The 24,042-nt window shown below is 37.0% G+C and overlaps 2 protein-coding genes across 2 annotated transcripts in view; one reads left to right on the top strand and one right to left on the bottom strand.

Moving 5' to 3' along the window:
* Positions 1-3,377, bottom strand: part of pik3ca (phosphatidylinositol-4,5-bisphosphate 3-kinase, catalytic subunit alpha) — a 29,236-nt gene extending 25,859 nt beyond the window's left edge. Inside the window, exons 1-2 of the mRNA XM_011474185.4 lie at positions 2,980-3,377; positions 2,507-2,584 (exon numbers count right to left, since the gene is read on the bottom strand). The gene's annotated coding sequence lies outside the window, so the exon portion shown is untranslated. The remainder of the gene's footprint in view (positions 1-2,506; positions 2,585-2,979) is intronic.
* Positions 3,378-6,496: 3,119 nt separating this feature from the next.
* zmat3 (zinc finger, matrin-type 3) lies at positions 6,497-18,858 on the top strand. Its single transcript, XM_011474183.4, has 6 exons — positions 6,497-6,832; positions 11,153-11,880; positions 11,959-12,099; positions 12,428-12,594; positions 13,783-13,886; positions 18,169-18,858. Exons 1-6 carry the CDS (start codon positions 6,709-6,711, stop codon positions 18,375-18,377), a joined length of 1,473 nt encoding a protein of 490 aa, XP_011472485.1. The 5' UTR covers positions 6,497-6,708; the 3' UTR covers positions 18,378-18,858.
* The last annotated feature ends 5,184 nt before the right edge of the window (positions 18,859-24,042 follow it).

Below are 24,042 nucleotides of genomic sequence, written 5' to 3'. Positions count from 1 at the left end.
TAAGAGACAGACAATACTTAAGCAACAAATCTAACTTCATACAAAACATAAGGAAATGCCAGAAGGCCTATGAGCTCTGCACAGAGCTGCATTTGAGGAATGAAGGGAATGAAAAAGAATCTTTTAAGGGAAAACACTTTAGGATTTATTGGCACAATAAAATGAAAACTGTGTTATGAAAGTCCTACATTCCCTGAAAAGGGTTTAGCCCTAATGAAACACTGCCAGGCCAGCCCATTGGAGACAATCCTGGACCAGCATTTCCCCTACATGTTACAATTCCACAACATTAGCAATGACACCATGAGGTCCACCACTTCAGCCTCTGAATCACTGATCAGCATGAGCTCAGAAGGGTTCCTGTTGTGCTAACTTAGGTATAGAATGTTCAATGATCCGCTTTTTTTTAAATAATCATACACTGGATCACAAGACAAGGAGAAGAGAACACTCCTCCAAGCAGTTCTGTCTGAGTGGCTGCTGCAGGATAATGTTTTTGACCTACTTGGATTTTTGTTTGGAATAACAGATCTATCTATTCTTTAAGGCAGTACATTGACTCCACCACAACCAAAAATGAGATCCACAATGCATGGCCCACTTTTTTTTTTTTTTTTTTTAACATAAAGATACAGACAGTCTATAATGACTGATAAGATGATAGACTATGTGTAATGGACATCAATAAGCTTAAGTGGATCCAGACTTAAGACCTAAATACGACAAGATCATCTCATAGTCTGGGGTCTTATTTTCACTGTTGTCAGCCAGACTATCGACTTCTTTTACTGATTTTAACTTCACATTAACTTCTCATCATTCATGCGCTCAGTGGAAGGAAAAATGTTTGAGCCACCTTTTTTTATTGTGCCGCATAAAACTTTATGGCAGTGGTGAACACTCATACCGCACAAGGGAAAAACAACTACACTAGGGTATATATTGGTGTTTTTTTCTACTGATCAGTTCCTAAAACCTTGGACAATGTCACCAATATTTTTCTTTTTTTCACCCCTACTCTATTCTTCATCACGAAGGATTTTTCTTTAAACTGGTTTATTTTTAGTAATAAAAAACAGATGGAAATAAAAAACAAAGAAATATAAAAAAGTATGTCAAACCAGGTCTGGTTATTTAGTCATAAATTGGTAGAATTTTTTTTCCAAAAGTAAATAACAAGCTAATAAAAATGTCACACTAAATAAAACAAGCAAATAAAAACTTTACAGATAGATAAAAACAGTACTCTAACAACAAAAGTGAATTTGAAAAAAGTTAGATTATCAAGGTTTCTTGAAAAGAAAAAAAAAGAAAAAAGGTAGACAACCACAAAATAGACCATAGAAACAGTATACAACTGTTTAAAGTCTCCGCCTACAACCTCTCTTTAAGTTGTTAGCGTGAGGTAAGCCCATCCTCTTCCCGTCATCCATCTGTTTACACTCTCTGCCACTATCTTACAGCCCCTCACGCCCCCAACCTAACAATACCAGTTTGTCAAAAATGTTGACCAACATTGGACTTATCCAGCCGTACAGTTTTGAGCCAGATGCCAGCTCAGATGAGGAAAACAGAGACCTCTATTTGTCTACAAGAGGATGCCTCAGAAATGGAGCGGAGCAGGAAGCTTGTGGCTTGAAGTAGCAGCTTTCATGTCACACTTACAAGCTTTTTCCAATTGAGTTTTTGCATCTGCTCCTGATGATTTGAATAAAGAAATACTCTAGAATGCAATTTGAAGATGAATTTCTTTATACATGTCCTCCACCATGAGAAAAATGCAACGAAATCATGTTAAAAACAGCAAAAACACTATTTTTATCGGAGGGGGTCTTTAAGCTTTTTAAAAATATATTCTAAAATTCTCTTTTGCATATAATTTGATTTTAAATATATAGGTTTAAGAACTTACTGACAAATAAATGTGTCAAACTTTTCAAACCTACTTGAACTCAGGGAGGAAAAGAAAGAGCGGCTTAAAAAAAGGGTCTTAAAAAACTGGAAAAACTGTCCGATCACTTCAGCTTTAGAGGCAAAATGATAAATGAAGCTAGGAATTAAATGGAAATCCACAAATACAGGTAGCATTTAGTGTGCGACAAAGCAATCAAAAACAAAAGGGGAAAAAAATTTGAGCTTAAACAAAACAAGCATTGAGCAGTGACCCTCATCAGGATGCAGCATAGCACTTTAGGACAAAAGAGGAAGCTTCCTCAAAACACAGGATGCAGGGAGTGAGGAAACACTGGCCCAGACACAAACTTGCTTTTGAACACTGACAAACTACACAATACTTGTTGTTGGCAGGGTGGAAAAGTCAAGCATGTGCAGAACCTCCCATGGTTAAATATATTGTAGCTGTTAAAGAAGGGGTTAGCTTAACCACACCATAAAGTAACTAGAAAGAGACCGTTCAACGCCTGATTTGTGCGATTAGTCTTTTAGACTCAGATGATGGATAACAAAATAATGAAAAAGGTTTAGTTGAAGCAGAAGATGTTCGTACCTTAAAGCGACGCCCTCCTATTTAAATGGCAAAATAGTCCCACCCTTCATGCTTTATTCCATCTTCTCCACGGCGCGACTGAAACAAAAGGAGAAAAATCAAAACAAAACTGCAGCATAACCTGTACAGCAACTTGAGTCATTCCCACTGGCTGGAAATGGGGCAGCTAACAATGCGTGTTTTGGGAATGACAGCTCAGATATGACAACTACACAACACCGAGCCAATGTTTATTTTAAGCTACGTTAGCTGAAAATAAAATTCTTTAGAGTGGGTTAACGCCTTGTTTGTTTTTGTTTTGTCATTATTACAAATGCATTTTTTTATGCTTAAAAAAGGAAAAGACACCAGTTTTGGAATGTACTGTAGCTACATTACATGCTAATGCTAAACCTGTCACTGGGAACATTCCACTTTCCATGCTAAACATGATGAAGCTTTAATAATACACCGCATTTCATATAAGAACGTACCTCTTCAATTAGGCGTCAAACCCATTAAAGGCGCTGGTCTGACAGGAAATCTCCGGCTAACGCCAGTTAGCTTCCAACTAGCCGAAACCTCCGCTTCCCGACGACCGGTTTGGTGTCTCCCGGCGCCGGGCGAAGCAAGAAGCTGCTATCTCTGTCTGTCAGCTCCTGCGCCAGATCTATCTCAGTGACAGCAGCTGGGACTCCCCGCCAATGGGAAACCCTCAGAGGGTTCCGGACGGTTACGAGGCGTGAGCCTGGACCAGCTCTGTCCAGTGAGTCAGGGAAAGTCGAACCGGAGGATGTTGGGGGGCTGCTGAAGAGCTGGTCGGTGGGAGAAGTTGTGTTACTGCGACAATGCAGCCACGCTCTGTCTGGAGCCCTCCTCCCTTCCCTGACTCACAGAAACACAAGAGTGAAAGTGATCATCTGGGCGTCTGAGTGTCACATTTAACTCACAATTTGGACCACAAAGAACAAATTTTTTGTCCACACATCACTGTGTTATTTGTGTTTGTGTGTGTGTGGGGGGGGGGGGGGGGAGGGGGGGTCTCCTGCTCTCCAACTACAAGATATTATTGTATTTTGGGTGATTTAACCTGCATATCTTTTTTATGTGAGTCAAATACATAAACCTTTGACAGATAGTGCTGGACCTCTCAGCAAACACAGTATTTGTAATCATACTAAGTATTAGTAAGATTCTTAGTAATCAATGGGTTTTCATCTTATTAAAAGAGAGATTTCAATAGTAAATATGCATCACTGTATGAGAATTAATGGATGAATGGATGGATAAATGGATGGATGGATGAATGGATGGATGGATGGATGGATGGATGGATGGATGGATGGATGGATGGATGGATGGATGGATGGATGGATGTTAAATAATTTGAAAAGAAAATCAATTGATTATATCAATGCTGGGAAATACTATTTGATGGCAGCAAAAAAAATATCAAGCCATCATTACAGTAGAATGTGCAGTAACACTTAATTTTACAAATACATGTAACCATACAGTGTGGTAGAATTATTGTTCTACTATGGAAAAGCAACAGTGGGCTGAACTTTATGAAATTAAAATGTAAATGGATTTGCCTTTAATTCTTGTTTACTTGTTTATTTGTACACATATTTAATTTATACTTGATTATCTAAGAAATACAAGAAATCTGGAAAACCTCACCTGCACTGTTCAGTACTTTATCTCTGAGTCTCACTGGTTGAATTTTTGGCTAGAGATGTACTGGATTAATTTTAGATCATCGACTTGAAATGCATCGGATCGTTCAAAATGAACCAATTTCAACTATGAATTGTATCGACGACCAAAATTTATGATAAGAATCAAATTGTTGTTAAAATGAATCCTTACACTCCTAGTATCAGATTCAGATTCTGCAGATTACCAACAGATTCTCATTCATCCAAGCTGATCTCTACAATGCAGTTGCTTAAAAGAATAAGCATTCAACTGGACTTGGTATATATTTTATTAATGTACACGTTTTACCTCTTCTCCAAGAGGATTTCCTAATTCTGAGAGTATCAGGTGAACACCCCAGTTTCTTTGCCTGGTTTATTTACATTTCTGTGATAAAAAAAAAATATGCAATTTGTTGATGAAAAGATCCATATGCACCACAAATTTGGAAAACAAACAATCTACTCAGAAGGGTTTAAGTGTTTGAAAATAGTATAAAAAATGGGAATGCCCAAAACGTGCCAACACAACCTCTCAAAGTTTGAACTTTTGGACAGATTGGATGATGTAAAGCATTGTTTGTGTCCAACATCACCCAGGGTTCCATACATTTTGCAATGGTGTTTGAATATGTGGGAAATATTGGTGTTTGTGTGTGTGTGTTCACACAAAAAGAAAAAAAAGATTACGAACGGGTTGTATGACCAAAGCAGTACATCCTTCTCAGAATAATCACTAGTTATTATTGCAACGTCTTCCCAGAATTTCCTCTAATTATAAAAAAAAATATTGGAAATTTTCCATGCATACAGTACATTTTTTTTCAAAGAATAATTATGATAATTAAGAGGAAAAAAGAGCAGTGTATAATTTTAGTAAGATCTATTTTGGTAGCAAATTGGAACCAACATGACATAAGAAACTCTAATAATAAAATCAAAGAGGAAGCTTTATCCTTAAAGAAATTAACCAATGTTATAAATTGCTCTTCGCCATGTTTCGGGAATTACGATGCATCTTAAAAAGGAAACAGTTAGCAGCATAAATAAAATGCAAATATTTAACAGCTGTTGGACGGCGGACTTTAAATATTTGTTACCTTGTGGTGCCCAGGAAGAAGCTTTTGTTTAGGATTTAATGAAAATGTGCAACTTAATTTGTATATAGCAGGGCTCTGCAACCTGAGGCTGTGGAGCCACATGCTACTCTTTTATCTATATGGGAGTCTTTGGCCTTGAAGAAAAATGCTGAAGATTTGAATATAAATAATAGGTTTGCTGGTAAAGTTCAGCCATTTATGTTTAGAAATGTAAACTAAGGTGACCTTACAAGAGTAAAAATGTGACCACTGCTGACATTATACTTAAATCAAGAAGCATCAAGAAGCTTTACCATTCTGGCAAAATGCAAACATATCTGATAGGCAAAATTAAGGTAAAGGGTATGATCTGTTATCAGAGTGGTTTATTATTAGAATAAGTTTAAAGTCTTATTTTGTGTCTAGTTGCTGTTCAGACATAACGTGTTTTAAAGTATAATTGCAAGTAAATCTGCTGCAGTGGGAAGATCTAAATTGACACAAGTTGTACTTATTTTGAAAGAAACTTGTATTTGCTGCTGTCAAAAGTAATTGATACAAACATATTACATTTACAATTAGAATACTGATCTAATATATATATATATATATATATTTATATATATATATATATATATATATATATATATATATATATATATATATATATATATATATATATATATATATATATATATATATATATATATATATATATATATATATATATATAATTCTAAACACTGAAGTGGGAGTTTGGGCTCTTGCTGGTCTGAAGGAAATTGGACCAAATTGCTCTTTTAGTGTAAAAGGCTGCACACCTCTGGGATCAAAGTTTAGATTAAAGATTTAATTTAGATCAACATTTTACCGTCATACTTATGACTGCTGTACAATTAACACAATTTGGTTAAAATACACATATTTTTAAGCCATCTCCTGTGATTATTATTACTATTATTATGATTAGAGTTGTTGATATCATGTGCACGTGCTTTAGTGTTATGGCCGTCACCACTAGTCTTTATGAAGGTTTTCGGTTTATCAATTGCCAGCTCGTGGGATCTTAGTGTACTTTAGAGGTGCAACATCTATTCCCACAAAGTGACATTTTTGCCACCCATGCAAAGAAGCAGCAGTGGCATCGGAAATGGACTGTACCAAGATGAAAGGGGAAGCCGGAGAAATCCTAGCTTGACATCCGTCTTTAAATAAATCTGGTTTTACGCGTGTTGACAAGATGCTTGTCGAATTCTCATACCAAAACACAAAGACTACTGTTGGCACCCGACCCGCATTCCCCGCGTTTGTCTTCTCTTGCGTGTCTCTCTCATCCGCAGGTCTCCCCTCCGGTGAGAGGATGATTGTCTGCGCGGGTAGGGACTGTCATCCTGCCTGACCACCCGGTTTTTTGGAGAGAAGTTGGCGGAGGGATGTTCCTGCGATGATGGCGTTGCAGCTCAGGAGCGGGGATGCAGCCTATTACCAGAGTGCGGGGTTCTGCCCAAACTACACTTCGCAGCCCGTCCGCTACGGTGACAGCAGCCATTATTTTGCACAATTACCAGGTAAGAAAAAAAAGGCAAATTGAGAGGAATCAAACGACTGCAGATGTGTTACACAGTGGAAGGTGGGTGTTAAGTAAAGGAGGGTTACACAGGCAGCGCAGTCATCTTCTTTAATCAGCCAACATGCTTCAGCGCGGATGCTGCGGTGCAAAATCCAAGGTGCGTGGTCCTAGGTGCTGCAAGAGACCTTCCGTTTGATCTCACGCATGAACATCCTAAACGTTTTGGTAAAAAAAAAAGTGAGCAGAAAAGGTGAAAAAATCACAACCTTGCACCCCACTTTGCTCATGTCAGTTTGAGGCATTTTTAAAATGCACGCCTTGCTAAAGATTATAAAAAATTGCCATGTAGTGAATCATGAAGATGCACCTGCACAACCATAATGTATTACTGATCTATATAAATGCCATATACAGCTCACTAAGCCATCCCTTGTGAAACTGCCTTTGATTATTTTTTAGAGAAAATCAAATGAGACTACACCATAACCACAATCACCGGAGCTTTTCAGATGTGAAATTAATCTATATTTTCAAATCAATGTCTAAATGTTTCCAGATTTTTGATAATACATCTTAATCAATATTAGTTAAAAACAAATGTACATCAGACTGTAGCGTGATATAAAGCCTTTTAAAAGGTGGATGCTGCAAGAGCTGTTTGTACTAAGTGGGGGGTGGATATTATCACAGTAATAACAAGATGGTAATGCATGTAGGCCAGATGACTAGTGCTTTTAGTCCTTTAGAAAAAAGAAAGGTTGATTAGAAGCACTAAGAGGAGATGGTGGAATACTGTAAGGGTACAGGAGGTGAATTACACATTGCAATCGGACATGTTTGGTATTTGCAGTGAACTGGTTGTTCAATGTCCAGCGAAGCATATTGAAAAAGTGCAGGAGGCATGTGCTTCTCATTGCTCCATAATTGATGTGACACAACACAGTAGGGCAAGAGAAACTCTAGAGAAAATGAACACTTGGCCTATTTAAAGATTCTCAGTAGAGACTGGGAAATGGAAAGGCTTTAAGATACAAGCGGCATTTTGTTTTCAGGTTCACAGCATGATACAAATTCCAGAGTTGAGCTCAGACCATTCTGATGGCTGACTGACTCATGAACGCCCATGCTGACAGTTTTGATTAGCTTGACATCTTTTGAACCAACAGCAGATTAAAAGGATGGTACATATCATATCTGCTGCAAATCCACTGATTGCCCGATGGTTTGGACTTTGTGGCTTAATATGACATTATTCTGAATATGATGTTCAAAGTTAATAGTTCAGTTTTTAGCCTCAAATTTAGAGCAAAAAAGGATTTTAGACTGGTAATTTAAGGACCCATGGCTGTGACTATTTTATAAGCACATACAACTTTGCAAGCTCATGGCAAGCCAAGAGAGCCAAAACATCAGATTTCCCAGTAATGTCAAGTTGCTGAACATTTTGCTCTCTGGTAGTTTGGTCTAATATTGCACACATTTGATGAATAAACAGTTGATTGCTCTCCCTCATCTGCCTACTGTTCAAAAGGAAGATTTTATTTTTCTCTTTGCACTGCCTGAAAAGTTGAACCAGTGATTACAAGGTAAAGCATTGGAAAGACAAAAGGAACCAGTATAAAGGGAAGGAAAATTTAATCTTTTGTAAGTTTTTTATTTTACTATTTTCAATAAAAATAATTAAAACTATTTCTTATTGTGTTTAAATGTTGAATGCTGCCTGTTTTGGAAATAATTTACTTTAATTTCCCTATTTTGGGTTTCCATATTGCAGTTTTTACCCTAATAGCTGACTCTCATTGTGTCTTTTGTTATTGTGTCCATTTCCAAATTTTCTCCTGAAAAAAGGAAATAATTTAATTTACAAAAATATGTTTAAGAGTGCCAAACAAGCTTCAGTGTCCCTGAGGATCATTAATCTGAATATAGCAGAGTTATGGATCAAATTAACTAATGTTCTTCCTTTAACCGGCATTTTTACAGTCCCATCACTGAAATGTGGTTCATCTTTTGTGGCCAGCAGTTTGCTTGTTTTTTTTGTATTTTTTTACAGAGCAGTGTGTTCTGTGTCTTGATTGACTACAGATTATTGTCAATCAATCTTCTCTATGCTGTGTCTTCTTGTCAAAATTCGTTTTTTTCCACAAAGGTTTGAACTTAGTGAGTTTAAACGAGAGAAAAGTGTGGAAATGTTAATGTCTGCCTGACAAAAATAAATATAGTGTATAGTTATTGTGTTTAGGGTTTACAGCCCTAAAACATCAATAAAAATTGTAAAATTGCTTTGCAGATTTTGGGTTATTTTTAAAATGTAACTCCTGCAGTAAACGAGAGACCACTGTACTTGTAAATACTAATAAGTAAATGTGACTTGGTAAATAAATGTTTTTATTTCCATCTAAGTACAACATTAACTATCACAATTGAACCTTATAAACTGAAACCCAACATTTATTTTGAAAAATAAATGAAAAAATGAAGGTATAAATAAATGAATGGAAATATTTAAGGGAAATTTAATGGTAATAAATGAAATAAAAAAATATCAATTTAAAAACCAATGATATTCATGTAATAATTTTAAACTGTAGTAGATTTTTGATATAAAAAAACAAAAACTACAGTTTGTTACATGGTACTGTTTGGGCTGCTTTTACTCAGCCATCCACCCACTGAGTTGCCAATTTCAAACGTCTTCTGCTTCATTTACTAATAATAAATAGTTCTTGACTCTCCTTGGTGATGTTAAGTCTTATAAACTCCAGAAAGTGCAATACATAAGACTTGACGAGCAGAATAAAGTGCACTTGCAAGCAACAAAGTAGTAGCATTTATTTATATGTCACACAGCAGAACTTTATTGGCATTGCAGCTAGATTGGATGGGACTGTTACCGGCTCATCTTGCAGTTGACATGACTCATGGTAAGGGTCCGTGTGCAGTCCAGCATACTTTTCTGCTGAGGCCAGCCTGGCCGGATGGCAGACAGGGTGCGGGACAGACAAACTGACAGGGAACAACAGTTGGAAACACAAACACTGCAGGGTTTTATTTTGGGTCCATGATTCACTAGTGTTGGCCATCTGATTGGAGTCCAAACAAAAGCTGCCAGTGCAGTAAGTTCTAACCCAGCTGTTGGCCTTCAATAGCTTTACAATATACTGTATTTAGTTTATCACTTGACTACACACACATGCACCCATGTGTAACTCACACATTTCTTTTCACGTTATTTTTTTTAATTCATTCTACACACCACAGTGTGCACACGTTTACATAGAAGTCCTGGATAATCTTGTCAGTGCCTCTATGTGTGTGTATGTTTGATGTCCTGTATGCATGACTGCAGGCACTGCAGGCGCAGACTGATCTTTGTGATGTCTGCTCAAGTGTAAACCTCCTCGGTGTAGATATGTTTTTCCATTCAACCATCTCTTAACATTACTCCTCAACGCAGGGTTTCCATCTGGCAGTGGACAGTAACCTTAATAAACAAGTATTCAAGAACTTTTTAAGCCAGTTAGCATCACAATTTAAGTCAGTAAAACAAGTACATATTTGCTGTTTTTGTTTAACTATATACCGCTCTGGAAACCTGATGTTGGACATGTTTTCTTCATTTCAATCTTCTTTATCCACTTCCTCCTGTTTAGGTTCACAAAATATTAGCTTGGTCAACCAGTAGTCTATGCTAGCTAACATTTCTTGCAGAATTCTGACAGTTGCATTAATGTTTTACGTTTTTTTGTTTTTTTTCCCCAAATAAACCCCTAAGCAGGCATCAAACACCAGTTCATATGATCACAAACTCACAACTTTGCTCTCTATGTTATTTTTGTGCTGAACCAGATAAAGATCACAACCACTTTAACAGCTCTGCAAGGATGCACTTAGACAAAGAAAAAGTAGAAAAAACAACATCACTTACTATAGACAAGTCCAAGCACTTATACATGATAAGCTCATAGAGCTCACTAAAGACTTTCCTTTACTCTCAAAACTCTCCAAAATGTGAAATCTGTAATCTGTATTTAACATTTGGTCATGTGAGGATGCATACTTGCATGCTACCAGAATAAAATCCAAATAATCTTCTAAAGTATCTTGATGAAACCAATAAGACCAAGGTGTGAATTTTAGGACAAAAATTTCAATTTGATACTTCTCTTTGCAAAGCAAGGACAGTGTATTGTTTCAAAACTTAAATGTTCTGTAATACACCATGTCAGTCACATACCCAGTGTGAACATAGCAGAAGGCTTTCTTCAAGGGTCCAAAAACTATTAAACTTTAACTGAAAATATTTTGACACCCACAGGTACTGAAGCCATGATGAAGCCTCCTTTGAGTTTGTTTAGCCATCCCCAGCAGCCTTTCCAACACATGGACTCCCTTCACCCTTTGGGGCCTCCGCCAATGGCACCTACACAACCTCTTGGCTTACCACACATTAACCCTGCTCAGGCAATCGGACCGCCGACAATGGGTCCTGCCCAGGGTCTAGGAGCTCACTTAACTGCCTCTCACACTTTAAGACCTCCACCTATTACCCCACAACACACCTTGGGCCCCCCTCCGATGCCCCCAGGGCAACCCCCAATGGCACACACTCTCGGACCTCCACCTGGAAACCCCACTCAGGCAATACTACGTCCCACAATTGATCTGACACAGCAGCTGGGGCCTCCACATTTGACTCCCGCCCGAGCATTGGTGCCCCCGACTGTAGTGACGCAAGCGGCCGGACGATTTTCCCTTCCTCCAAGCTCTTTATCATCAACTCCTACTCCAAGCCCTGGGGCTTCCCAGATGCTCCCAAGGCCGCCAGGACCAGCCTTAATCCCAGCCCCAGTGTCCAGGCCTGCATGCGGTCCACCACCAGCTCAGGCAGCCCCACCCAGTGAGCTGGACATTGATGAGGGTTCATCAGTGGGGATGGAGGAGCAAGAAGACTCTATGGGCTTGGAAGAACTTTGTAAACCACTGTATTGTAAACTCTGCAACGTTACACTCAACTCTGCACAGCAGGCACAGGCTCACTACCAGGTGATTTCAAAGATGGCTGCATATTAATGTGATTCAACCAAATGAACTAAATAAACCAAAACTGTTCCTTCTCTTAAGGGAAAGAACCACAGTAAAAAGTTACGAAACTTCTACGCTGGTAGTAAACAGCCGCCAGCAATCAGAATCCCAGAAGCCCTTGAAGGTGTGGGTCAGACGGGGTTCGTCTTAGGATCCGGAGATGCTGATGCTGGAAAGCAAGTAAGGCTCAACTTTAACACCATGACAGGATGAGTCATTATTATATTTATCTCTGTCTGCATCAACACCTGTTGAGGTTTTTGACACAAGAAAGCACCAAATCATTTTTTCTTAAACCTGAAAAGTCTCAAAGAGAAAATCTAAATTCAAAATACGCTTAAACTGAAACCTTAAGACATTTCATATTAGTAATAGTTAATAAGGTCTTGAAGGTGATTTTCTAAATGAAATAAAAAAACATCTGGTGGCCATGAACATTTTTCTTTTTTTGGTGTGTTTGCTCCCTAACTGACCACAAACACTGCACCGCTCTGTCTCGTGGCCACAGGGGCTGTATAAGGGGGCACCCCGAGTCATCTTGGCTACAGAAAACGACTATTGCAAACTGTGTGACGCCTCCTTCAGCTCCCTGGCAGTCGCACAGGCTCACTACCAAGGCAAGAACCATGCAAAGAGGCTACGACTGGCCGAGGCCCAACAGAACTCTAACAACATGTAAGTATGGATAAAGTCTTAATTGTTTACTGGCAACAAGCTTTTTTTATACTCAGCTATTCAGGCTTTTGTTAGGATATGTTCAGCTGCATTCAAAAATATAAAACAGGAAGTACATCAGATCAAAATGTGCAGAGTTAAATTGTCAAATTAAATTTTTGGAGGCCAAAAGCAGTTTAAGGCTTAGTACTAAATGCACAAATGTCACGTAAACCCAAACTGCTGTCATTCAAAAGACCACACCCTCGTTTGCGTGAAAATGCAATGTCAAATATGTAATAATAAAATAAAATGATCAGAATAGATAAAATTCTCATTATATATAGTTCACAGGCAACAAGTGCTGCAGCCTGACTTCGCAGTATTAGCATGGTCAAAAAGTACTTTGTTTCTTCTTTTCAAGAGGTTCAGTAAAGTAACTCCAACGACTGCCTGCATTTGTTTAAGGGAAGTTTTTATATTCATTCATGATGAAATTTTTTCGTTTTTTTGCAAGAAGTATTTTAAGGATATAAATAGGCACGGCAGCAAAAAAAAAAACAGTATATGTTACATCATCACTGTAAAGTTAAACGGTTCAAGAAATTATCTATTGAGAGCAAATGGAGATGATTTCTTTTTGGTTAATAATAATAATGTAAAACTAAATAAAATTTACCCTAAAAGGGTTTTTTTTTTTGTTATACAGTGAATTCTGATGACACTAAATGCATGTGTAGACAAACATAGATGCCCATGCTAAGACACACGGTGCTCATCAATTTCCATTCCAGTCAGTCTTGCCGTAGCATTTCTAGTGTGGAAAAGACTGCACTTAGTGTTGCCTGATGTCAAAATGTTTTGAGAATGCAAAATGTGTGTGCTATCTGCCTCTAACCTAAGTTGAAATACTTCCTGAACATCTAAGTAGCTTGCTTAGTGTACTGTGGACAATGTGTTTCACCATAGCCTGTGAATTGTTGACATCAGAGGTTTTGAATGTCCTCCAAAACAAACGTGCATGGATAAAATTAGGTTTATTTCAGAAAAATAGGGGATATGCAACTGTCACAAAGTCACACTCAAAGTGCAGTTAACTGGAATTTTTGTTGAAAGATATTCAACAAAAATTTAAACTAAAAAGGATTGTTTTGTACTCTTTTCCTCTGTTTGACAAACTTATCGTGATTCTGTCTGTGCCTGACATAGAGAAAGCAGCACTGAGACAGTCCCAAGAAGAAACCGAAAAGATGGCAGTGAATACAGACTGGTGAAAAACCGCCGCAGTCCTCAGATGGCTGCTACCATGCAAGGTAAGAATTTAAAACGGTTGCAACAAAATTATTTGACATGAAAAGACCTGCTTCTATATCAAATAATGTAGTTTTTTTTAAATCATGTAGTTCATGTCTTGTATAAAAACGTTTGAAGAACTTTTGACCCCTTTTCCAACACATTACAAACATTGGGAAAGTGAAATCTGCCAAAACAGCTTTTACCGATAAGTACGGTATGCAACTAAAACGTGTTTTTTTAGGTCACAAAATCACATCAGTGAAGATTTTTATTTCCAAACAATATCACAAGGATAAAAAAAATATTACATCAGTGGCTATACAACTTCCTAAGTTTATAGCTGGAAGCTAATATACTCCTTTAAGTAGAGCTTTATAAAAATGTGATTTGACTAAAAAGTCTTTATTGATATTTTAACCATTTCTGTCTTGTTGTTTATGTAATAATATTACTAGGGGGTATTTTTTATTATCTTTCTTTTATTATTTACAAGAGTGTGTGTTCTTCAGGGAAACCTTCATGAGCCAGATATTAAGTGATAAAGAGCAGCATAAAATAGTTATCTTTCTTTTGATACTTGTGAAATATTTTGTAACAAATGTAATTCATTTTATTGTGGGTAGCACTCTAAATACAGCTAAAATTCCAAATAGTACACACATTCTAGTGTGTTGGTTTTCTTTAAACAACTAAGAAAAATATGTTGAACATTGGCAAGATATCAGATTTCTTAATTAAACCATAAAGGAACCAAATATATTTGAAAAAACAGACAAAAACTGGGCCAAGAATAGAACAGTAGAAGGGAAGTTAGAGATGACTATTCATCCACTCAAGAGCTGTAGCAGAAATATCCCATCCAATTTTCCTCCTTTTCCCTTGTCAAAGTTGTGCATCTCTTAACTGCTGAGAGGATTTACAGAACTCATGTCATGCTAATAAGATGTAAGATCGTGTTCCGATGTCTAATTGAAAATTCTTGCTTTGAAATCCAGAGTCGTGCAGCAACATGACTCAGAAGTCTTTTGTTGATTGTTCCTTGATCTCGGCTGAGAACAAAAGGAGACGGTCCTTTTGAGGTTGATTCCTCCAAACTTTGACGTTTGTTTTTTTTCCTTTTCCATTTGGATTGGATTGGCTTTCAAGTATGTCTTTTATATATTTGGCAAAGCACTTTGTGACGTATTCTACCATATAAATAAATAAACGTGCACTACATATTTACTCAATAAAAATTGCAGATGAGACCAACACAGCTCATTTAGACCATCACTGTAGGCGTTTGACTTATTTTTTACCAATACCTGTGTCAGCTTTCTTATTTACATTAAAGCGTTTAAGTTTTTATTGTATTATTTTCCCTTCCCTGACATCATGTTTTTGTGTAGATAGTTGTAACTCAGTTTTGTCATCAAATCATGCACTGAGCTTACATGCATGATTTTACATTATCTGTTTAACTTCATGAAAGACACAATGTCATGCTCCTGTATTTTACTGGCATGACTTATAACTTTCTTACCTCTTTTTTTTTTTTAATTATAATTATTTTAAATATTAGCTGTTTTGCATGATGCTCCTTCTCCGTTCTCATTAAATTTTAACTAATGCCATGGTCTGCCGTTGTCATCTGACAACAAATTTTACTATTTTCTTTTGCTGTAAAGTCTATTATAAATTCAGAGGAGTGCTATCACTAAATCTGAAGTCACATATTGAAGTCTAAAACAACCATATTCAGTAGCTGCATTTTTATGTCTAATACTCTGAAGCATTTTTGATCCAAATCTCTACCCTCTGAATCAGTATTTTGCAATTTTAGATCCTTTTCTGGAAAATACTAACAGCATTTTCTTCACTGCTCATTATTACTTAGACTAACATTTCGAGGGTTTGTAGCTTTAAGTCAAAGCAATTCAGTTTTCATTGCCTGTGTGAGTGTCTGCTCTCCCCCTTGTGCACGTGTGAAAACAGATACAGCAAAGGAAACGATTGACCCTTTACCGACGTCATCACCCTGCCTTCTTGCCACTCCAAACTCCTCTACTTTTGTGTCAAAAGCATGAGCATGTCTGTTGAAAATGAAAGTCAGATCAGAAATATAGAGAAAAACAAATTTCCCTGTCCTCTCTCATGCGCCCTCTATCAGCCTCCTTGTTTTTACTGCTGATGTCATCAGGTTTTTGATGGCAAGCCCTAAAATAGCTTTTTCTCCTGCCTGCGGCTGCATTCTCATTTTCAGTCATTTTCAGCAGTTTATGCAGCTTCAAACAAACAAATGATCCTCTTGGTCCACCTTGAACTAATCCTAGATAGATTTATCTTTTTGAACATCTCCTTATTTGATCTGACAGAAGTGAATCAGGTTATGATTAATACATAATTTGTTTATTTTAGGAATATCTGTTAAATATTTTATGGTTTCCCAAAAGTACAAACTGTACTTTGTTTTTTCCTTTAATTTCGTAGTTTTTTTTATCAACATGCCTCTTTTTTCGTGACACACATTTATATATTGCATATCTTAACAGCCAAAAAACAGTGAGAGTTGCAGCAACACCTTGATCAGTCAGTAAGGAGCCAGAACGCGCTCCTCAATAATAACTAAAGTGCAACGTAAAGACACCACACAACAGCGTCACCCATGTGTCATGAGTGCGTGTAATCCTTACAAATACTTCACGATACACTTACTACATAACATCCCTTCAAGTGACCGTACGAGCCTCAAGGTTACTGTGACACATCTGCGCTCCCCTTAAGATGCAGCTGCAACTACAACCCTCCACGGGTCAGAACAAGCCCAAAACTCACAGCATCAGGACCAGTGCATGTGACTAAAAGTGTTGTGTATCTTACTTTAAAAAAGTAAATAGTTATATGTTACTAGTTACATTGCCCAAAAATAATTGAGTTAGTAACTCAGTTACTGCATCTTAGAAGTAATTAGTTACTCAGAAAAGTAACTTCTCAAGTTACTTTGCCAGTTAACCCTTGTGCTATCCTAGGCACTTTAGCGTTGGGAGTTGGGTCATCTAGACCCACTAGACAGTGCTCTGAACCTTTTTTCTTCAATGATTTGTGATCTTCACTGGTGTCCATGGATTACATGAAATCTTTCCACCTTTATCCACCCTTGTCATGGTAGGGAGAACACGTCAATGTAAGGGTGGGGTCATCTAAGATAGCACAAGGGTTAAAATAAAGCAATAAATTTAATATTTTTCCTCAGCTGCGATTTATACAATTTATACTAACTATAATGGTCTCCGTTACTTTACTTGGAACGCCATTAGTAATGCAATTTTACTCAGACAGCGTTAATCCCAACCCTGGTGGCATCAGACAATCTAATCTGTAGTTAATATCTAGACGTATTTTTTTAAGACTTTTTGAAACACAACTTCAAGCAAATTCCTTAATAATTTGTCATCATTTATTTTGTTAAAATTATATTGAATCCATTTATTTGTTTATATATTTATTTGTTTGTTTCCTTTATGCATCAACACTATTTTTTCTCAGTAATGCCTTTAACTCTTTAATATTTCATTGCTGCTTCAATAACACAATGCAGTTTATGCTTGTTGAATGTTTAGTTTGTTATAAAATTAATGAGTGAATTTGGGGGGTTGTAAGCTGTTTGTTTAGTTTTTTTTCTTTCTTTCTTTCTTTTGTGTGTGTACATTATTACATTTCCAAACATTTAGATTCTTTTGTCACAGTCACAGCAGCTTTTAGTTCAGAATGGCCACAACTTTCTATTTGAGTTAATTAGCCCCCTCAGTGTATTTAAGGACGACCCTTCATTGTTCGAGCATTTGTCTTGTCGTCTTTTTGTTTCATGGTGGTTCTGTTTTGGCCGTGTTTATTTTTGCTCAGTGTTCTTTGATTTTGTGGGTTACAGGGACTGTAATTATCTCCCTTGTTTGGACTTTCTCCTTCAATTTCTGGCCACCCTATTCAAATGTGGAAATGTCCCTGATCCCTTTAATTTCCAGGATGGGTTAGGTTTACTGACTTATCTGCTCCCACATTAAAGTGAGGAGGAGAAGCGGTGTGAAAAAATATTTAAGTATCTACAGGTGGAAAAGAAAAAAAATTGATAAACTTTAAAGATCAGGCCAGTGGAATGATGCAGAAAAATGCCTTTTTTTCAATGCAAGAACTGGAAGGGAAGAGAAGAAACTAAGTTAAAAACAAAATAGTTATAACAGTTTTTTTGTTTTTCCTAATTACCACAATGCACACATCCCTCTCTTACTGGAAGGATCTTTTTGATATCTTTTGTCTCCCCAGGGCCGTACTACAACCCTCGGCCGAGGCAGCGCATCCCCAGAGACTTGGCCATGTGCGTGACTCCCAGCGGACAGTTCTACTGCTCTATGTGCAACTGTGGCGCTGAACAGGAGACAGACTTCAGGCAACATCTGGAGAGCAAACAGCACAAAGCCAAAGTGTCAGAGTTACGCTATCGCAACGAGATGGAGAACCTCGGCTACAGCTAAAGGGAGGGGAGGGGGAGAGGAATAAAGGAAGAGGTACGAGACACAAACCCCTGCCTTGTGTTTGAGTGGCATATTTAGCTGGAGCCATCAGCCTCAACAGACACCGGGTCTTGTTGCAACTCATTTGATTTATGGCTGAGACATTAAAACCTGACAGGTGCACATATTAATGGATGGCTTCCGCTCGAAGGGTAGATCAGCTGTCCACTCAGTGCCAGATCGACAGTTTGATCTCCTGCCCTTCCTCTGCACATCAGAGATGGGTAAATTCAGCTCCACCATTGGGAACTTTAATTGGATAATATGGTCGGCATTATGGTTATTTGGTCAGTGAGCAACATACATAGGGAACAAATGCAATGAACACATTGCTTAAGAAAGAAGAACATCTTTCCTTCTACTTTTTCTGGGTCATTCTCAGTTTGATTTTCATTCTGACTCAGGATACAAGTGAATGTAAATGAGACGCTTGTCGGAGCTTGTGATTTGGGGGGGGGGGGGGGGGGGGGGGCAGCCAGAAGAGACGGCAGAAGAACTGAAGCATCAAGAGAAAATGCTAAATGAAGTTGCAAAGTTAAAGGAAGGGAAGACAAGGTACATAAATGATCAAGGATGTAGACAAAAAAATGTACATTTCAAATATTTGTTTCTGAACCTAAAATATTTTTGTTCTGGCTCTGCAGCAAATGAAAGTGGGGCCATAGAGGAGCAACATCTTAATCACATAGCAGGGGTTAGAATAATCCAAAGCACTACTTCTTGATATTTCTTAGAGCAAAGCACAATAAACTCTAACAGGCATCACGTGAATCTGAGCCTTAGCTGACCTCTGATCAGTACTTTGATGAGATGCTGATCAAGAATCTTGGCAATATCCTTCAGTGGAAACAATTTGTGCTGTTTTAGGGTTTTCCAGTCTGTCATAAAAAGTGACACAAATGCTGTGTAAACAATATTCACTATAATAACAAATGTAAATATAGTCAAATAATCAATACCGTATCAAAACTTTATTGTTAATGTTTTAAAAATGTGTAAAATGTTATATTTATTTAATAACTATCAAGAATCTTATTATACCATGTAGGCTGGATGACCTACAAGCACTTTGTGTTTGTGTGTGGGTTTGGCTTAAGGCCCTCAGCGCCATCTTTGTTCCGCAGTACAACCTTTGATGCCATCAGCAGGAAAAAAAAAAGCCCTTGCTATCATCATTTTCTGGAGTGCAGTGTGTCAGGAGAAGACTGCATCTGAAGCTGCTGAAACGGCTTTTGATGCAGGGTCCCTCACTCTCTAAAGGAAAAAGCACCACTGAGTGCAATTAACTGTAATGTTTAGATTAGTTTGCAAAATGTAAAGCTCCTGTATATCTATTGGATCACTACATGTATATCGTTGTAGATCTCTCTAAGGAGCACAGTCAGGATTTAAACCACTGTGAAGCAGTTGCAGAGAAGTGAATGGGCTGTCTGGATTTGAAGGCAGATTTTTTTTCAGTGCTTTTGCTTTGATCCACATCACATTTATCCCAAATAAATCAGCTAAAATAAATCTCAATAAGCTTTTATTCTAGTTTATTATGTTAAGCTGAAGAAACTGCAGACTGGAGGTTTGTGGAGGTTTGCTCTTGTGTCTGGAATGATACAACCTCTACATAATAAGAAAGAAACGCTGAGGTAAACAAAAACAAGACTGTTGATATTTGTTTTTTTTTAACTATTTAAAATCCCATCATTCTAATAATTTAGACAATATAAATTAGAAAATACAGTTCTTTATTCAAGTAGTTTACAGATATGTAGTGATTTACTCCTTTCTGCAGAGTTTTAAAAAGCAATTTACACGGTCGTCATTGGTTACAGTCGCTGTTATCTGATGCACAGTTGAATGGAAGCAGCATCTAAGCTTTGCTCTTTGCTCGGTTAAGTCTCTGTGGGAAGAGGCAGCTGTTCACATCATTTTGGTGCGCGTTTCATGCACACACTCACACTTGACAAGACACAAATGGGCTCAGGAGAACTGTAAGGACACAACACAGTAGCATTTTAGGACTCACTGTAAAGAGATAAAGCAAAAGACAGCAAAAAAAAAGATATACGGTACTCTAGTGATCATGGGGCTATTGGAAGTACGGTTTAGTTTAGGAATGAACAACAAAGAGCTGTAGGTGAAACACAAAGAATTTACCATGTTATTGTCACTGACTGTTAACAGTCCTACAAATAACAGTGTTGTTTTTCATGAAAGTGCTCCTAGCATAACATTTTCTTGGATTGAAGATGAGAGTCATGCTCGACTGCAGCGAGAGCAGTAAATAATGAACTGTTGAGGAACGGAGGGAACAGGGGGATCATAGCAAGCTAATGAGCTGCCCACAAGCCAGTACTGGGAAATCCCTCTTGGCTTAGTCCAACATTGTTATATGTTGGACTAAGTATATGTATATGATCAATCTTTATTGTAAAAATGAGGCATTATTGAAATGACAGCCGTCATATCACACCAATGTTGCCATGAGAAATGTGCAGTTCAACCAAAGACTGATGCTCCTTTGAACCTTACTGGTAAAACAGTAATATATGTTCCATAAACATTTCTTTTTTCATTTCTTATAGTTTGCTTTCATGGAACTATTGGAATCTTTTAAAGAAGCCTATCAATTACTATCAAAGCTTTCTGATGGACTCTTAAAGGATCTTTATGGACATTAGTTGCTGTTTCACTCAGTCCAGACTTTGTAACTGACCAACTTCAGAAAGCCTAATAACAGTTTTCCCCATATATTTTATGGTTAGATGCCTTTTTGCACACAATTTCTTTAAAAATTAGTGCTCAGAAGTTGAGCAAGCAATCAATAGCAACAAAAATAAGCCTCTGGAAGGCAAATGGTTGAAAAATCTGCGAGGAATGAAAATTGGGGAATGATTTTAATAGAATCTGGAGGACCATGATAAACCCTTTTAAATCAAGTTTGCAGGAAAGTCTGGGATGTTGATAGCAAAATAAAAAATAGAAAGCTTTTACACAGCATCTTAATGTAAACGTGACCTCTAATTTCCTTTAATAGGAACATTGCTGAAGCTAAAAAGTAATCTGTCTTTGTACAACGGAATAAAAAAGTCTCAGCTGCAGTATTAACCAGATTGCTCTACGTCAAAATCTCAGTCCCAGCGCTGCACTGGTTTGCTGTTGGGCAGATAATCATGTGCAGCTGCTCCAGTGTTGAGAGAAGAGTTCTTTTATACTGGCTTAGTTTCAAAAGGACAAACACGTTGCATGTGCACATCTGTTTCTGCATAATCCACATTGCACCCAGAGGTCTAAGTAAAAAACAACAACAACAAAAGAATGAACAAGAAAGATAGTTTGCAAACTGGATCTAAATTACATTATTAGTTAGTTTTTACATATCTCTAATGCATTTTGATAAACTGACGTTTTGAACAGCTGTAATGAAGAAAAGTTAAGACGTATTTTGAGTTTAAATTATATTTTTAACACTTTTTTGTGCTAGTCAAATCTCTCTACAACCAGATTATGCTGAAATACGTTTAATTTGCCTAAATGTACATTGTAAATGATGTTTTTGGTAAACCCTTTGATCCTCCGCTGTTCTTTCGTTTAGAGAAAAAAATATTCCAAGAATTAGGAAATTGGAAGTGTTCAAAGACCTAAAAATGGAACTATCTGCAAATGTTTTATTTTGTTGTAAAATGATATGATATATAACACTCCCACAAGCATTTTAGGCAGGTAAAAGCCATACATTGAGAAATGATGCTATTTATCTAGTATTAGCCGAATTGGAAAAGCACCAACGAATTATGTTTTTGTGATTTCCCATGTTATTTAGTTAAAAAGCTTCAAATTTGCCTTCGATGATAGATTAGATATTTATGAATTTATGATTCTTGATTACTGGTATAATTCTCATTACTGAAAGCTAACTGTTGGAGTTTTCCAGCACCTTAAGTTACTATTGTTTAACCTGTTTTGCTGTAAATGACAGATTTGTTATGAACCACTTCAGTGGTCTGGTTTAGTCTGAGCATGAGTACATAAAAGCTGCTAAATATGTTGCGGCGTGAAAACTGAAGGAAGTTCTTCTAGATTTTTTTTTTTTTTGAATGGATGGCTGGGAATACAGCAATGAATCTAACAAACTGCACGAAAGAAAAATGTTTTTATGGTGTTTATAAGAAAAAGTATTTTATAGAATGTTGTTCAAGTTTTGCTTTTATGATCATTATTTACCTCTCAATAATTTCAAATTAAATGTTTACAAGGCTAGAAGTAGAAACTCTGTCAGATTTGTATTACAGTCATGATTTTGTGAGTTTATTCACCTGCTGCATGGTTGGGCTGAGAAGATCAGGATATTTGGGCAACACCGTGAAGTGAGCTTAAAGAAAATCAATTTCTCTATCATGCAGCTGAATAAAAAAAAAAAAGATAAGAAAATGCTCAGTTTGTAATAAATCCCATTCCTTTGACTTTAGCAATCCAAGACAGCGTTATGTGTCTCCGTATGGTTATAGCACTGATTGGTGCTGGTCATTATTTGCTTATTAAAATGCTGTCTTTTTAAAATAATAATAACATCAAAAACCAAAGAGGGTCTTTTTTGTTAACTCTCATAAATCTGCATTTGTTGTTAAACAGTGTTAAACAATGAAAAGTTATTTAATTTTTTCAAGAAGAAACAAATTGTGATATTTGGGCTCTGTGGCTTGCTGTAGAACGGTTCATACAGAGGAAAAGTTTTATTTTGAGGTTCAACTACAGCTCAACTACAATTTAATCAGAGAGCTATTTTTGTATTTGTTCAATATATATATAAAATAAAATTAAGGATTTACTTTTGCTACAGTAAGCTGTACTATGTTCTTTTTTAGCTTGCAAGTGTGGCTCAACACATTATAATTGTGTTTTTAAGATGTTTTTTTAAACAAATACTAGTAAAGCAACAAGTGTTGCCAACATTTAAAAAATGTGACAGTATTTTCAGGTATGTACACTTTATACTCGCATTTTGCAAACTATCTGTGCTGGTTTTGCACAGAAACTCTGAATGCTTGCAAAATGCATGGACCTATTTTTAGTCAGAGAAATCTTTGTCTTTGGTTTGATTTGAAAACAAACATGATTTGGGGGGATTTTAGTCAGATTGACAGCTTTTTAGCTATAAAAAGTACCAATTTCCTTGCAATATAGGTTTATCTGTTATCTGTGTTTTCCAATTCTAATGAAAACAGCTGTTGCTGTTTGTTTTCAATATTACGCTTCAGGAGTTAATACACTTTTGATTGCAAAAATGTGAGGCATAGCATTGTTGCAATATTCTTACTTAGAATAATATCGGTTTACCCGCATGTTTCGCACATTTTAGAGTAGTTTATAGTGTTTTGGAAGCAAAATATAAAGGAAACTGACATATTCTTGCGTCATGTATGAGTCCATGTATCCCGATCTACAGACCGGTTCATGTTCCCTGATGCAGTAAAAGAGGTTTCACTTATTTTACTGTCAGGGGCCCTGAACCAGCCAGCAGCGCTGCAGGACAGAATAAACTCCTGTGAAAACCTCAGCACACTTTCAGTGCCTCTGAACAATGTTGCTAATACACCACTGTCTGAATGGATGCCAGGAAAACTCCTTTCTGAGG

This window comes from Oryzias latipes, chromosome 4 (assembly GCF_053564925.1).
Source record: "Oryzias latipes strain Hd-rR chromosome 4, Olatipes_Hd-rR_3.1".
Lineage (NCBI taxonomy): Eukaryota > Metazoa > Chordata > Actinopteri > Beloniformes > Adrianichthyidae > Oryzias > Oryzias latipes.
The sequence above is the reverse complement of the archived record's forward strand: the minus strand, read 5'-3'. Positions and strand labels throughout refer to the sequence as shown.